Raw genomic sequence first — 17,431 nt, forward strand, 5'->3', positions numbered from 1 at the left:
TCAAGAAAGCCTCTGTGAGTACTGGGAGAGATTCAAGAAGCTATCCGCAACCTGTCCACACCATCAGATCAATGACTAGCTGCTCATTCAGTACTTCTATGAAAGGCTTGCTCCAATAGAGAGGGGTATGTTTGATGCAGCAAGTGGTGGAGCTCTCATGCACAAGACACCATTTGCAGTCAGAACACTAATTGATAACATGGCAGAGAACTCCTAACAGTTTAATACAAGAGCCATGGCACCAGTGAGAGAGGTGCATAATATGCAGCAACCAACCCATATGGCAGCAAATTGCAATAGACTTGAGAGAAAAATTGAGGAGCTCACTACTTTTGTGAGACAGCTAGCTGTTGCGCAACAAATTGTTCCACAAGGATGGGTGTCCAAACACTATCATATTTGTTCCTCCATAGAGCACACCTCAGATTATTGTCCTTTGCTGCATAATGGTAGCCAACAAGCTTCTATCCATAAAGTTTTTAGTGGAAGACAAGACTAATATAGAGCTTCAAATTTCCAACAACCTCAAAGACAACAACAGTTGTACAGGTTCTAGTACCAATCTCATAATCTTACCTTCAATGATCATCTGAATATGAGATATGGTACCTCTAAGCAGCAACAACAACAACAGACTGCTAAGCAAGTAATGACTATAGATCAGCCCTATGAGGCAGTAGCAAACACAACAAAATTTTGAGCCTTCATTGGAGGATTTGGTTAAACAAATGGCCAAGAGCAATTAATAATTCCAACAGAATATCAATGCCTCCATTCAAGACATGTAGACACAAATTAGCCAACTTGTTACCACTGTAAATCAGTTCAAGTCTCAAGGTTCTAGCCAACTCCCTTCTCAACTAGAGGTTAATCCCAGCAATGTGAGTGCTATAATACTAAGGAGTGAAAAGGAGCTGTCAGGCAACCTAAAAGACAAAGAGGTACAAAATGATGTGGAGGTATAGAAGCAACAAAACACAGAGCAACATACTGCCCCTAGCAGTTCAGAAATTATGCAGAAACCACCTCTTCTTTTTCTGAACAGAGTGACCAAGCCAAGGCCACCAATGACTTTGATAAGAAGCTTTTTGAGACATTCAGAAAAGTAGAAGTGAACATTCCACTACTGAATGCGATAAATAAATTAGAAAATATGCAAAGTTCCTTAAAGAATTGTGCACTAATAAGAGGAGACTAAAAGGGGATAAGAGAGTTAGTATAGGGAGAAATGTGTCAGCCCTTATACATCCTAATCTACCACAGAAGTGCAAGGATCCTAACACTTTTACCGTTCCTTGTACTATTGGGAATTCCACCTTCAACAGTGCATTACTTGATCTTGGTGCTTCCATAAATGTGATTCCTACATCAATCTACAGGTCTCTGAACCTCGACCCTCTAAAGGAAACTGGTGTAGTTATTCAATTGACAAACAGGAGCACTGCATTCCCTACTGGAGTAGTAGAAGATGTACTAGTGAAAGTGGATAAGCTGATATTCCTTACTGATTTCTACATTATGGACATGGCAGAAAAGTCCAACATGCCTAAACTCATCCTTGGTAGACCTTTCCTAAAAATAGCATGGGCAAATATTGATGTGCACTTAGGAGTTCTATCCATGGAGCATACTAACGCTTTTCATGATAAGCTAATAGGGCGTAAAGAGTTCCACATTAGTGACAAAGTCCTTTTATATAATTCTAGACTTAAGTTGATGCCCAATAAATTGAGATTTAAGTGGGATGGTCCCTTTCTTGTTATCAATGTTTTTCCTTATGGTGTTATTGAACTTCAAGATATGGGATTGCAAAGGAGCTTTAAGGTTAATAGGCATTAGCTCAAGGTTTTTCATGAAGACTTACCGGAACATGCACAAGAGGAAGCCACTTTTGAGTTGGCCACTTACCCTAATTTATAAGGAGTGTTCTTATATATCTCTTACTTATTAGGTTGCTTGAATTGTCCTCATGCTTATTGTGTTTTCATTGAGGACAATGTTAATTTCAAGTGGGGGGTATTATGTTTTTTTGTGTGTACATAATTTATTCAAGTGATTATTTCATGGCTTTGACGGATTAATTGAATTATTCTTCGATTTGATAGGTAGACTTTGATATCTTGTGTGTTGGACTATTTGTGATAGAATATATAACTTGTGAGGTTTTGAGCCATATAGATGACAATATCATGTCATTTTACTTTCTTTTATTGTGTGATTGCACTCACTGTTGTATGATACTAGAACTTGCCTTGAGCTTTTTAGAGACTATATTTCCATATGCTTGCATTAACATGATAGAGACATAATTTTCTTCTTGCAAACTACTAGCCGAAAGGCCAACCTTGCATTATTTCCCTTATTTGAGCCCCAGTTGAGCCTAATTGTTCTATTTCTTGTGAGCCTAACGCATTTTAAGCCAAAGCCGTAAAACAATAACATGACCTAACCTTAGGGGATACAAGAACTTTGGAATTGTTTTGGAAATGATCATAGAAATAAGTGTGGGGAAGATTACTTTAGAAAATATAAGAGAAAATAAAAATCATCTCTTTTTAAAATAAAAAAAATAAAGGAGAAATAAAGAAAAGAAAAGAAAAAGAAAAATTAAGCAATAAAAAGGAAATGAGCATTGAATGGTTAGTAAAAGTAAAAGAGGATTATTTTTGGATTGTATTACATTATATCTTTGTTTAGGAGATTTACTTTCATGCTTACTTTCTTTGTATTCATTCCCCATTATTCTTATATTCTCTTTGGTTTTAGCTTGATTACCTTTGTAATTTTTTCACCTTCACCATACCCCTTTATAACCTAGTAAAGTCCTCTTGATTTTTATGTATATGTATGAATTCTAGTAGACAAGTAGGCAATGGGCAATCTTATGGTTGATCATGCTTCATGTTGTGCATTTTGAGTGATACACTTTACATTATACACTTGAGTAATTGAGAGTATGTCATGTGAGGATTCTATCTTTTATGGTTCATTCACTTGGTTTTATGAGTTCATTTGTAAATTTGGAGTGTAAGGATTGATTTACATTTTAGCCATGATATTTGAAATTGATAGAAATTTTGCATATCTTAATTTGTTTTAGGTCCCCTATGGTTTGATTTTGTGATTTGCCTTAGAGGGCAAAGTCTTAATTGTGGGAGAATTTGATGTGACATATTTTATGTTTATATTTATAGTTTTATTTTGGTTTATAAACACTTTTAATATGTTTTATTTTTAGAGCTTTTACCATTTTCTACTTATTGGAATAAATTGGGCTTATAACAAATAAATGCTTTAATTTCATATTTTTTTATAATTCTAACCTTTAACTACTCTTTTAGCCATAACTTTTTTTCTACAGATATCACTTTTATCTGATTCCAGTCGCATTGGATTCTATACATCCCGGACTTCAAAATGCATATATGGATTGCTAGATTTAGAGTTGATTTAGATTTTTTATGATTTTTTGAAGTTGAGGCAGATTTGCTGAATATTATTGCGAGATTGCATTTGAACCCTTTGTTATTAGATAATTGTATTTGAGTTTGTAGTTATAATTAAGGCCCAAATTTTGGCCATTTAGTTTACCCTAATCAGAGCTTATAAATAGACTAATAAGGTTTTGATTTAAAGGAGGTGATTAAATACTTTGAGATTTTAAGACTTGACCGAAATAAGAATCTTTGTTATTACTTTCCCTTGATAGAAGACTAAATCTATTGTTCAATCCTTGAAATCTGACCGCTGTAATTTTGACTTGAGTTCTGCGCTAAATTGCTCCAAGTTTGTTCTCTTTTTCTCTCTAATATCAGAATTATGTATTGCGATTGTGATTAATTTTTTCTATTGTTATAATTCAAATTAGGACTCAATTGATGTTCTAATTTGATCATTAATGCAGATTACATTAAATGATTATTTAATTTAATTCTGTTCAATTAGGTTATTCGACTGAATTAATAATTGAATTAGGTGATTGTTCAAATGTGGATTTAAATCTTTAGATATTGTGATAGCCAAAGTTACACGCATTTGATATTTATGAATTGATATTTCTTAATTTACTTTTACTCAATTTTATTCTGTTCGTAATTCAATTCGATTAATTTGCAATTTTCAAAAGCCCAGAAACCTTATTTGCATTTTCAAAAGAAAACTTGAAATTGAATTTGACTGAGAATGTGTCTCCGCGAATCGACCTAGGTTTGACTCTACACTACAAAATCTTTAGAAAACTTAGTTGTTTTGATAGCGACTTGGCATCGTCTATCAAATTGGCACCATTGTTAGGGATATGTTGTCAGTTTTGCATAATTTGATTTTCACTGTTTAATTCTTAGGCTTTTGTTCTTTCTTTTTTTTTGTTTATGTTTGCGATTTGATATTTTTCTCTTGCTGTATTAATTAGTTTGTTTAGATGTGTTTAATTTGCATCATTAATAAGGTCAAATAATAAAAAGAAATTTCTTTTTTGTTTTATTACCTATTAAATTTTACAAGTTATTTCTATCGTTTATTTCTGTTTTGGTAAATTTTGTTGTTTTAATGCATTTAATTTTGAATTTGAAATTTTGAATTTTGTGATTTTTGAATTCTAAATTTTAGATTTTGAATTTTGAATTTTTAAATAATTAGATTAATAGGATTGTAAAATTGTGACTCATAGAGATTTTGCGTAAATTTTGCAGATATAGAGAAGCAGTGAATAAAGATTTCTTGGATTTAGTTTAGATTATATTATTTTATATAAGAAAAATTAAATTTGAATTTTAAATTATAGTTAACATTTGGTTAGATTTGATTAGATTAGATTTAGTTTATTTTGGTTTTAAAGATAGGATTAGTTTTCTTTTAGATAAATTAGTTTTGAATTTAAATTTTGAAAAAAAAAATCTTTATCTAACTAATTTGCTAATTTAAATTTAAATTTAATTTTTTATTTAAAAAATATTTTTTAAAAAATTAAAATAATTTCAATTTCTAGTATTTTATTTTCTTCCTATTGCTCTTCCTATTGTAATTTATTTGGTTGATTTTTATTTTTATTTTTTTCCTTGCACAACTTTATTATTTGATTTGTGTAAGGTTTGTTTGTTCCCTCACACACCACTAATTATGCATAATATGAGTGAGGCCTTATACCCAGGTCTGAGTAAACTTTAGGTTTAGAGGAGTTGTGTTGTAATAGCAATTTAGATATATATGTTGTTTGTATATCACGAGAACTTTAGCTAGACCTTATCTTATCTATATAAGTCCTTATATCTAGTAGACTACCTATTAAGGATGACTTTATGGAATGGATTTTAGCTCTAGTGACCTTTTATCCTTGGGCTTACAAACTATCCAAGGTAAGAATGCATGTCATATATCAATAGGTTAGATAACCTTATTTGCATTTTTTAAAAGAAAATCTAAAATTGAATTTGACTGAGAATATGTCTTTGCAAATCAACCTAGGTTTGGCCCTTCCAAACTCGCTCATTCTCGCTTGAGCGAGGTTGACTTTCACCTAGGCCAGACCCACTCACTCAGGTAAAAAAACCAGACAATAGTTTTACCCAGTTTTTTAATATTCTAGCCTGAGTGAGAATGGGGCCAGAGAGTTTTTCATTTTTTTGAGTCTGCTTGAGCGAGCCATATTCTCACCTGGGTGAGATGACAATTGGAGCAATATTATCCTCTCTTGATTGAGAAAGACTCATCTCACTTAAGCAAGAAGACCGTAAAATATTTGGCCCAAAAAACTCTATCTCGCCTGAGCGAGACATATCTCGCTTGAACGAGAGGCCCTATATTAAACTCCCTATTTTCTAAAAACAACGGTAATAAAATTGAGAGTGTTATATCTCGCACCAAAATTTACATCTTGAGTAGAAACTATATCTATACTTGAACGTTGAATATTTTTACAAACTGAAACAAGACGCCTCAAATGTGAAGTTCCATAATGATTGTTTATCTTATGATTTTTTCCAATAGCATAATCATGGCCACAATATTTGCACACAGCCCTTTCAACACCATCCTTATCTACCCTAATTTTAGTAAAATATTTTCAAATATTTCAAAGTTGTTTCTTAGTTGTCTCGACACTTTTAGACAATACAGAAGTAGTTTTAGAAACAACTTCATCATCTATATTCATATCTTATTCATACAGTCCATAATATAATTTATAGTCCATATGCATTAAAACAAATACAAAATAAAAATTAGAAACTATAATTTTACAATTTAAATTACAAATTATACTTTCACAAAATCTCAGTAAAAAATAAAGAATTAAGTATAAAAATAAGAACTAATGCAATTCGATACAATTCTAGCTATATCACACACTAACTAGACCTATGTACTAAAATACAAAGAACCTCATTAAAGCATTGAGCAAATCTAATATAAATATATGATAAAATCAAATTACTATACAAGCGCATACATATAGAATAAAGGTCTCATAGAGATGTATAGCAGCAACATTAAGAAAGTGAAAGGCAGTATGCGTGTTGAAAGCAAACAAACTTGACCCATTTGCTATGTTCCACAATTTTCCATGCACTGGGGACGTTAAAAGGTCCTACACTAGCCTGAAATAGCAAGTTTTACAAACTAATATGAACTTTGTTATTCTATTTCAAAAATATCAGCATATTTGACCAAAGAATTACTAAATAAATCATATGTCAAATCTAGAATTCTTGGAATCACTAGTAATAAATAAACCATCACTTCATTCCTTCACATTTAAACAGTGACCTCTCTAGCTTTTGTCAATGAGAATCTCTCTAAAGATGCCATTTACATATATCAAAAAATCAAAATTTCAAAAAAACCATAATTGGCCAGGACTTTTTTATACATTGTTAATCAAGTAACTACTGAGTCATATAAAACCCTTTCCATTTCAATTCTATCGATCCCATTAATCAACCAAACATATGGAAACCAAATCTACCAACAATAACACTGATGCAAAGTAGTGGCAGATACACAATTAATTGGAATGGCATCAATAACAAGATAATGAAAACAACGTAACTTGAGAAATGTCAAATCCATATTCATAGACTTAGCAACAAATTCAAACCCAAAACATAAAAGATAGATTCAAATGTTAAGACAAAGAGAATTAAACTATTACTTTGTGATATAACTTAAAAGCTGAAGCCTCGCAAGGAGCTTCGAATTTGAAAAGTATTGAACAAACACTTTGCAAGGAGCTTTGAATTTGAGAAGTGTTAGATTATATAATTTAGGGCTTAATCATTATTTTTTAATTAACATAGGGACAAGGCTTGATAAATTTTTGTAGGGCTAGGTCTTGGGCTACAATCCTATTTGACAGCTCTACTAGTCCAACTACACCAAAATGAGACATCTTGAATATCTATTCTCTCTCACGAAAAAGTACAACACCAATTGTGAGAAAGATTTTTATTTTTATTTTTTGTTTCACACCTACATATATAAGGAGGCAAGAGGCTTTTGACAATTGAACAAAGGGCAAACGACACTGTATTTACACTCTAGGACTCAATTTTTACAAATTTATTTTCTCTCTCTCTTTCACATCACAACACACATATGCAAATTCTCTTAGCTTTGGGCTTTTTTTTTTTGCTCTTTCGCTCTCTATCTATTTGAAGGAATTTTCTAAGAATTTCTTACTCTCGCAAAATTGATTTCGCTGCACATAAATGAAAAGAATTAGCTTTGAATTTGTTTTTCCTTTTTGAACTTTTTTTCTTGGTTAATTTTTCACATTGTAATATGACAACAATGAGAATTGAAAAAATGATTTTATGAGCTTTCTTGAGTTTTCATAGAGTTGGAAAAATAGGAATTGATCTTGAAGGAGAGGAAAAGTATTGGAAGATGTTATTCCTTATTTTGCTCAGACAATTACGATATGCTTTTCTTCCTTATTTTATCATATCACTTTACTAGTCTTATCTTCATTCTATTTCTATATATGATTATGGTTGTAATCTAGTTCATCGATGAATACGTGCACCAATCTTTAACATCTATCATGATTTCACCTTAAAACAAAACATATTCTATTTCTTTCTCCTCTCCGTTTGTTCCTTTCTCTCTCTACCTCTCATAAGTCCTAGCCAATTTCTCTCACAAAGAAGCAGTGGCCACACTGTCAAAATGTCGTCACTTGCATGCATGTATAAGTGGTGGCATGAAATGACACATGAGATCGTTCAATCATCTTTCCACATCAGAAAAATCACTCTTCTTTCTTGTCTCAAATAGCTACAATGACATGACGCTTCATATCAATGTCTTTTAAAGTAGAGAAAAAGAATTTAATGTTTTATCTTTATTTTACCATTACACCTTGTAACATTCATGAATAAAAGAATATTTCTCCTAGTAGCTAGGAGATACAAGTATGGTGTCCACGTTGTGTGTATAATTTCATTTAATGTTGATCACTTATTAGCAATGCTTATGTTAGAAAGTTAAACTTCAATTTTCTTAGCACCAACTTTTCAATTTGACATCTAGGACATATAAATGAAATATATCTCATGTTACAAACAAAAGTGAGAAAGAAAATAATTTATAGATTCAAAGAAGTGTGTACTCTACCTCCTTTCTTTTGGTATACACATACTTAGTTTTCTTTTTATGATTATTTTAATCAGTTTATATTTTGGCAAGATAACAGAAACAAAATGTAATAAGTGGGTCATGTATTGGTTTTTATTTTTTTATATTTTTTTTTCTTCTAATCAAAGTACTCAATAAGAAATTAATCAAACAAAAGTAGGAGTGTCTAAAAACATATATGTAAATCATTCTAACAAAACTTAGTTATAATAATAATAATAAAATTTGAATTAAAGTTGATTAAAATTTTAGAGAATAACATTCATTATAGATTTTTACCTTTATATGATTCTTAAATCATTATTCATGTAGAAAATAAATTTTTTCTTTGTCATATATGTAAGTTTGAGTGACATAAACCAATTTAAGTCAACAAATTTGCAATAAGTTAGCATTAGCCTATGTAGCAAGAATTGTGATGATTGTGAAATCTCAAAAATTGCAAAGAATTGTGATGATTGTGAAATCCCAAAAATTGTATTGAACTAGTGTACCTTTGCTTACCAAATGATCTTTCGTTAACATTACTTACAATTACAATTGCAAAGGATACAATAGATTTAACATAACAAAATGATTAAAAGCAAAAAAAAATTTGTATTGTAATCTTTATAAGAAAAGAGATGAGGAGATGGTAATCATCATGAATCTCGTTAGAAAAATAATAATAGACATTGTAGAAGAGAAGAAAAGTTTTGTGAAATCATTAAGAAAGATGTGTGACTTCATTAGTTAAGAAGTAAAAAAAATAAAAGATAAAAAATGACACTCTAAATTAATAACAAACATATAAGTGATTATGTGTGTGTGTGCGTGTGCATGCACCCACATGCTCATATTAAGGGTATTTATTTAGATAAAAAAATATTTATATTATATGTAAAAAAGACCTTATATTAAAATAAATAAATATATTATTCAACAAACCTCTTTGACTAAAAAAGAGAGAGTTACATTGACTTCACCCTAAAACTTCAATTTTTTAAATTTTTATAAACAAAATAAAAATTTGTCTTTTGATGTAAAAACAAATTTTAATGTCAAATAATAAAGTAATATTTCAACAATTTTGTATAATAACTTTAATAAATCAAGAATGATTTTTCACATTTAATGTAATTACAAATAAATTGAAGCATTATAATTCTTAAGAACTAAAGATAGAAACTTATGGTGTGAAATTTATGAGAAAATATGCACACATTTTAATACAATTATGTTTGATTTTTTTAAATCTTGTATTTTATGTATTTTTATGAAGTTTGAGTTTTTTCAATCTTAAATGATTTATTGAGTTCAATTATAAAGGACTAATGTATCTTTTAATTTAAAAGCAATAACTATGACTTAGTTTAAAAGTTAGTTAAGAGGTTATTTTGAGATTTCAACTTATATAATCTTCTAAATCAGTGCATAATTAATTATCTTAAATGAGTTCTAACTGATATAATTATTAAAAAGACATGAATATTAATTATTGTATTTTTGAAACTTCTAAGAGATAACCATAATTGATTAAATGGTAAACAAAACCTACCAAACAATTACCTTCCATAATTGATTATAAATATTAATAATAAATAAAATACTCCAAACAAAATCCAATTGACATAGTTATATATACTTAAATCTATTAAGGATTATTACAGCCTGCCTATTAGGCAATCAATCAAGATTAAAATCATTCAAAGTTTTTGTCTATCTTATCTTTATGGTAAAAAATGATTTATAATTGACTTTTAACTTAGATTAGCAATTTTAGAGTGAATGTGATTATTTTATCTTGTATTCTTCTTTTTTTTTTATCTTACATATATTTTTTTTATTCGAAACAATTTTGTTTGAATTAGGAAGAGTATAATAATAATAATAATAACAATAATAATAATAATAATAATAATAATTATTATTATTATTATTATTTTGCTTTTTTTTCATTATAAAAAAAAGTCATGCATAATATATCTACAAAGATTTAGTTTTCATAGTTGTCGCACAAAATTAGACATAAAAATAAAATAAATTTCTTTTTTGTCTAATTTAACATTTGTTAAAATATTAACAAAATATTTTAACATAAACACATATCTTAAGCACACAATAATTCATCATGACTTATTTTTTTTTATTTAATCGTTAAAGTTATATGTAATACTTTAAAAACAATTATTTAATACCTTCATGCAATATAATGTTTATTTATTGTATATGATATTAAAAAAGTTACTAACCAAATTGTAACATTACAATTATATATATATATATATATATATATATATATAATATCTTCTTACACCACTATAAGTCTAAAAACTCTTATATTTAATTTGAGTTTTTTTATTTAACTTAAATCTAAATGCCAGTAAAATAATAAATTATAACTCGTTAAATGAAAAATTTAGATTAAGTGTAAAAATTTTTAGACTTATACTAGTATAAGAAGATTTCTCTCTCTCTCTCTCTCTCTCTATATATATATATATATATATATATATATATATATATATATATATATATATATATATATACTATCCAAAAAAATAGGCTTCATTATACTTTTATCACTTTTAGTTTAATTTTGATTCTCTTAAGTGTTTTTTTTTAATTATACAAATTTTAATCTTTTTATTAATTTTTTTATTTAAAATATCTAAATTCTCACATTTTTCTTAAGAGTTTACTAAATTAAATTAGTTTAATTATTTTAAAAACACTTTTCCTTAAACATACCAATCCAACTATAAAAAAAATTATTCTTCAAAATTCTATTTACACATCTTAAAAAATTCTTCAAATTTCATAAAAAATTTATTAAATTTTAAAATATTTAAAATTATTTTATATAATAAATTTATAATAAATTCTTTAAATATTTGGACAGAAAATAATAATTTGAAATGTTTAAGTGAATAAAATCACCAAAATAAAAAATTGATTTTAAAAAATTAATTAGCTCATAAAAAGTTAAAATTTTAAAATTGTACTTAAATCAAGGAAACAATAATTTAAAAATATAATTAAGAAAAAAATAAAGTTAATTTTTATATAGTATTTAAAAATAATATATAATGAAATATGAAATGTTGAAAAAATTAAATTAAACTATCAATTTAGTCTCTATTATTTCTAAAATCTATCAAAATAATTACTAAACTAAGTAAAACATCATTCTAATCTTCAACATATGCAATTTTTCTCATTTAATTTAAAATTTTTTATAGTTTCAAGAATTCATCAAAATAATTCATAATCTAAACAAAATATCATTTTAGTTTTTAATACAAATAATCATAAATTATTTTAGTCTTTAATATATATAATTAATTATTTTAATATTTATTATCACTAATATATTAACTGTTCTGACCAACAAACTGACTTTTTTTTTTTCTAAACACCAACTAACTAACTTATCATGTTAATTGTTTGTTAATCATTTAATGATAACATAATAAAGTGTTATATCTTGAAATTTATTTTTTTAAATTTGTTAATTTAGCTTCTAAATAATATCTAAACTTAAAATTTTACGAAAATTAAATTAATTGATTAAATATTCTTTACATTATAATGTTTATATGACACTTAACATGTCAAGTTATAATATTTGTTAGAATAATTAATATTTAAGTAATGATAATGACTGCATGAGTTGAATACTAAAATGACATTTTATTTATATTATATATTATTTTAATAAATTGTCAAGATTAATTATTACATGAAAAATTAAAATAACGTTTTATTTAGTTTATGAACTATTTTGACGGATTTTAAAATATTAAGATAAAATTAATTTATTTTATTTAAAATTGTGAATGACGATTTTGAAATTTTATATTTATGTAATTCTCTACAAATTTTCATATTTTATCATATAATATTTTCAATAAATTTATTTAAATTGAATTTAAAAAAAGAAATAACAGTGAATTTAAAAAGTAGCATAAAAATTTTTAAAAATAAAATTCGAACAACTGTAATGACAATAACCTAGACACTGCATTGAAATAGTTACATTTATTATTTCTTTTCCACCATAAAGATGTTGTCGTATTCAAAACCCAAGACATGATACGAATTACAACGTTCAACGAGGTTTATAATACTATTTTTAGCTTTGAAGGGAGAATCCCAGGAGCATCGAACAATACACACGCATACAAATTCACCAATGATTTTGTTGATTTTTTATAATAATAAAAAACTACATTTTTCTCCAAAGTTCTACGTAAATCACTTTAGACAAAAGTTCTGCGAAAAACTTTCTCCACAATCCATTGTATTTTTTTTTATTAGAATAATTCTATTTTCTTTACTCTCGTATTGTTATAAATATTTTAATTATTATTTAATATTTAATTTTATAAAATAATAAGAATTTGTTGAGAAGAAAACAAAAAGGTACAGGAAAACTCTGTCGCTGACACACTGAGAATGACTAGTAATACCATTCTTTAAACTGATCATAGATACCTTTTTCTTGTTGACCCGAAAAAAAAAAACTCTTTAATCAGTTTTTGTATACTTATAATTTAATCCTTAATATTTTAGTAACATATATACAAGCTCTTTTAAAAAAATCCTAAAAATAAAGTAATAAATAAAATATTAAAACAAGCTGTTATAAATAAATATCAGGCAAATTAAATAAAAATAAAAAAATTTAGAAATTAAAATCTTATAGATAAAACTTAAAAATTAATAAATAACACAAAAATAGAATTAAAGTTGTATTTAGATAGAGAAATTTAGAACTTAAAAGAATATGAAATTAATAAAAAATGATCAAAGTAAAATAAAAAGTATAAAAAATTATGTGTAATAATTATAAAAAAATTAAGTTTGGTAAAAAAAAAAAATTTAATTATCTCTATAAACATGTTATTTAATTTTTTTTTACTTTACCTAAAAACTGTTATACTAAAATTCTGCAATATTTTTAAAAACATTTTCCTTACTATTCGAACACGTATAATCTAATACAACCTAAAATAAAAAAGAAAATAAGACAAAAATTTTATGTAGACTCTTCAATTAATTAATTTATTATAAGTGTTTTAAACTCATCTTTATGTAACCTCAACGGAACAAATAAACATTTGTTATTATTGGTATGTTTATTTCTAAATTTGAATTTTTATTTATTTAACTACTTTTAGCCATAATTTGTCTATCGAATTTTTATTTATATTTATTTTAACGTATTTTTAAATACATTATATCGATAGACTTTAAATGCGAGGAATTAAATGTTTAGAAACTAACAAAGTCCATCGTGAAAATATACTATTAGTAGAATAAATATATTATTAAAGATAAAAAAGTAAAAAAAAAATTAACATAACTTTTAAAATTCTAAAAAATTAAAATATTAATTTTAAAGAGTTATAATAATGATCTATTACGTAAGTAATATGTAAATAGTATTGATCATTAAATGATTTATCATGGAAAATTATTATTATATCAATGACTGTTGAAAATAAGACAATAAGGTCTGCAGACCCAACATGACACTATTGATACGAAGAAGAGTGATGATAATATCCTCTGTAATATTTTTTAAAATATATTTATCGATTAAAATTTATTAAAATATAAACAAAAGTCATTAAATTAGAAATATAATTCACGTAATTTTTATCGTTTTTAATAAATATAAATTAATTACAAGTGGGATAGATAACGTGATTTTAGTATCAGTGTTGATATGAATGCACGTTCATGATTCATCGCTTCACATCCAAGCCACCTAACCCACACTCACTCACTCCCTCCCTCCTTTCAATAAAACCATTCTCCTTCGCTCTTTCACTTTGTTTCTAAGCTTTCACTCTTCTCTTCTCTTTTCTCTTTGCTTCCACTCACACCCTTTCGCAAATATGCATTAATTGCAATCTTGTCCTCACCAAAATTTTCTTCTTTCTTTCTTTCTTATTAATTATTTAATGGGAAACTGCTTACACACGTCCGACAAGTTGACGGCGGAGATTCTACCCCACGACGGCGCCGCCGTGTACCCCGCCGTCCGGTTACACGGGTCACCGAAGAGTGTTCTCGCTGTCTACACTCGCTTCGCGCTTCTTCACAACGCCGTTTCGTCGGACACAGTTTCTGCTGCCAGAACACCATCGGCACCGCCGCGTGAGGCGGCGCGTGGTGGAGGATCCATGCCGGAGATCCCGGTCACGCTTCGTTTGGGATCTGGAGTCGCGTTGGGGTCCAGCGACGCGCTGCTTCGGTTTATAGACTCGAAGTTCCCCGGACTGTCGGCGCCGGCGGAGATCGCGCCGGCGGTGATGGCGGCGGAGAGTGGCAGTGCGGGTGAGGAGGAAACGGGGTCGTTAGTGGAGAGGGTGACGAGGCTGCAGCATAAGAGTATGACGTGGCACGTGGAGAAGATGGTGAGGTGGGCGGAGGATCTGGCGACACGTGGCGGAAAGAAAGCCGTTGATCCGAAGGTGGGGACTTGGAAGATGGAGGTGGTGAAATTTGGTAGGAGCTACTCTCAGTTGCTGGAAATCATGATGGAACATGCACAAATGGAAGAGAGAGTCCTTTTTCCTATTTTTGATAGAGCTGATCGAGGTATAGAATTTCATGTTAAAAATAAATAAATTATTTTTGCAAGATGTTGTTTATTTATCGGTTTTCCTAACTAATTTTGAGGTGTTGACCTTAATGTGAATATGTAATTAGTTTTTTATTGCATAATATTGAAATTAAATACTGGCAAGCCTAGCACCTAGATGCTAAAATAAAGCATGAATTTTCATATGACTATTTATCATAAGGCTGTTTCTATATATTGTGACAGAGTTGCGTAGAATATAAGCTTTCATATGCTGCTTTTTCTTTTCATGCTTTCGTTTTTTAAGGGTTTTCAAAGTTATTTTTTAAGCATTTAGTAAAATTAATTTTGATAAAACTGATTGTTTTGGTGGGTACAAAAAATAATCAATTTCGTGTTAAATATAATTTAAATACATGTATAAAAATTAATCTAAACGACATGTTTTTATTATAATGTGAGTTTTATTAAAAAAATACGAAAATTGATGTGTCAACTATAAAACAAGCAAGTCCACTTGTCTTCTAGCAATGGATGTTGTTACATTCGAGGTTATTTGAATATTGTTTTAAGGGGAGATAATAAAAAACAATCAGAACGTAAAATGGGTGGTTTTGGCAGTTGTAGCTACGTTTTAGGCGTTAAGAAAAAGTAGTTTACTTGTCTTTGAAGTGACGTTGAAGGTGAATTGATTTTTGAGGGTGAATGCAGGACTATCTAAAGCTGCAAAGGAGGAACATGCTAGAGACCTACCTCTCATGAATGGCATCAAAGAAATAATCAAATCCGTTGAGGTTTTAGACTCACGCAGCCCCAATTACAGAGACACTTTGTACAACCTTTCTACTCGACTCAAATCATTGCAGGTAATATGCCCAACTCTTAGGAATCATTATTATGTTGTGATATTCTTGTTTGGATTCTTTTCCATTTCTATAACATGCTGTGTCCTTGTTTTTTTGCTGATAAAAGCTAATTTTTACACTTTCTAATGAAAAACGGCGTTCTAATATAAACTTATGGTTGAGATTAATTTGAATACATATTTCAATTGCATTTAAGGGTTAAATTATTTTTATTAAGACTAATTCTATCCAACTTTAAAATAAATGGCTCCATATCTTTGCATTACTACAAGTAGCATCTTTTTAACCATGGATGCATTTGATGTCTGAATTGGATTCCTTTGACCCCATTTTCTTGTTAACTTGTCTGTAGGGACAATGCGAACAACACTTCATGGAAGAGGATTTGGAATTGCTTCCAATAATGGAGGCAGTGGGGTTGAGCAAAGAGCAAGATGAGAGTGCACTAGAGCAATGTTTTGTTGTGATGCAAGTAACACATGGCCGGTTGTTAAAGTTCTTTCTTGAAGGGCTCACACATCATGATGCTATGAAGTACTTGGACTTGATCAGCATGTGCAGGGATAAAGAGAGAATGGAATCCATGCTTCGGATGGTAGTTGAGTGAGTGAGACATCTTCATGGGTCCTATCCTATCTTTAGCACAAACGGTGAAGAACTATTATGAACCTTTCAATGTGAATACAAAAGTTTCTACATTGGGGACTCTTTTTTAAGTCAGTTTTCTAAGGGAAACACCCAGCACATATATGGTCTTTCATTATTATTTTCATCTCAAGCCTATGGTCAAGGGAATAGAAAGCAGGGATAGCATTGACAAAGCATGGCATTTTCTTAATTTTCTGTTTTCCCTTGATTGTTTGAACAAGGTTGTTATGAATATGGTCCTAGAGAATGTACATCCTAGTATTTGTACTTGAATTTATTCATAATGGCAAATCTTGAGTGTTTGATTGGTGGGACATGAAGTAAATGAGCACGTCATTGGATACGTTAGTTGTTTAGTTCATAATCTGTCAGCTACAAACAAACTTTGGTGACATAACACGTGTTAATTAAAAGGGGCTTAAATATATGATACATCAAGAAAGAAACTTGCAAATTAGGTTGAAAATCCTTTTTTGTTTGGCTTGAAATGACTTCATAGATCTCATTATGAAAGTGCCAAACCTATTGTACTATGGATTTAAAGATCAATTTAGATTTTGTACTGTTGATGCCTATACCTAGAAACCGTCTAAAAAGTGTCAAGGATAAAAGGCTTTAAAAACAGACCAAACATTGTTACACAAGAGAAAGGGAGAGAAAAAAGTTAAATTAAATTAAAATTCACAAGCAGAAACATTTCATTTCATTTCAA

The 17,431-nt window shown here is 28.7% G+C and overlaps 1 protein-coding gene across 1 annotated transcript; it reads left to right on the forward strand.

Moving 5' to 3' along the window:
* The first annotated feature begins 14,428 nt into the window (after positions 1-14,428).
* Positions 14,429-16,953, forward strand: LOC113873170. Its single transcript, XM_027511173.1, has 3 exons — positions 14,429-15,222; positions 15,917-16,071; positions 16,424-16,953. Exons 1-3 carry the CDS (start codon positions 14,583-14,585, stop codon positions 16,676-16,678), a joined length of 1,050 nt encoding a protein of 349 aa, XP_027366974.1. The 5' UTR covers positions 14,429-14,582; the 3' UTR covers positions 16,679-16,953.
* The last annotated feature ends 478 nt before the right edge of the window (positions 16,954-17,431 follow it).

This window comes from Abrus precatorius, unplaced genomic scaffold, assembly GCF_003935025.1.
Source record: "Abrus precatorius isolate BTA unplaced genomic scaffold, Abrus_2018 Scaffold7, whole genome shotgun sequence".
Classification (NCBI taxonomy): Eukaryota; Viridiplantae; Streptophyta; class Magnoliopsida; order Fabales; family Fabaceae; genus Abrus; species Abrus precatorius.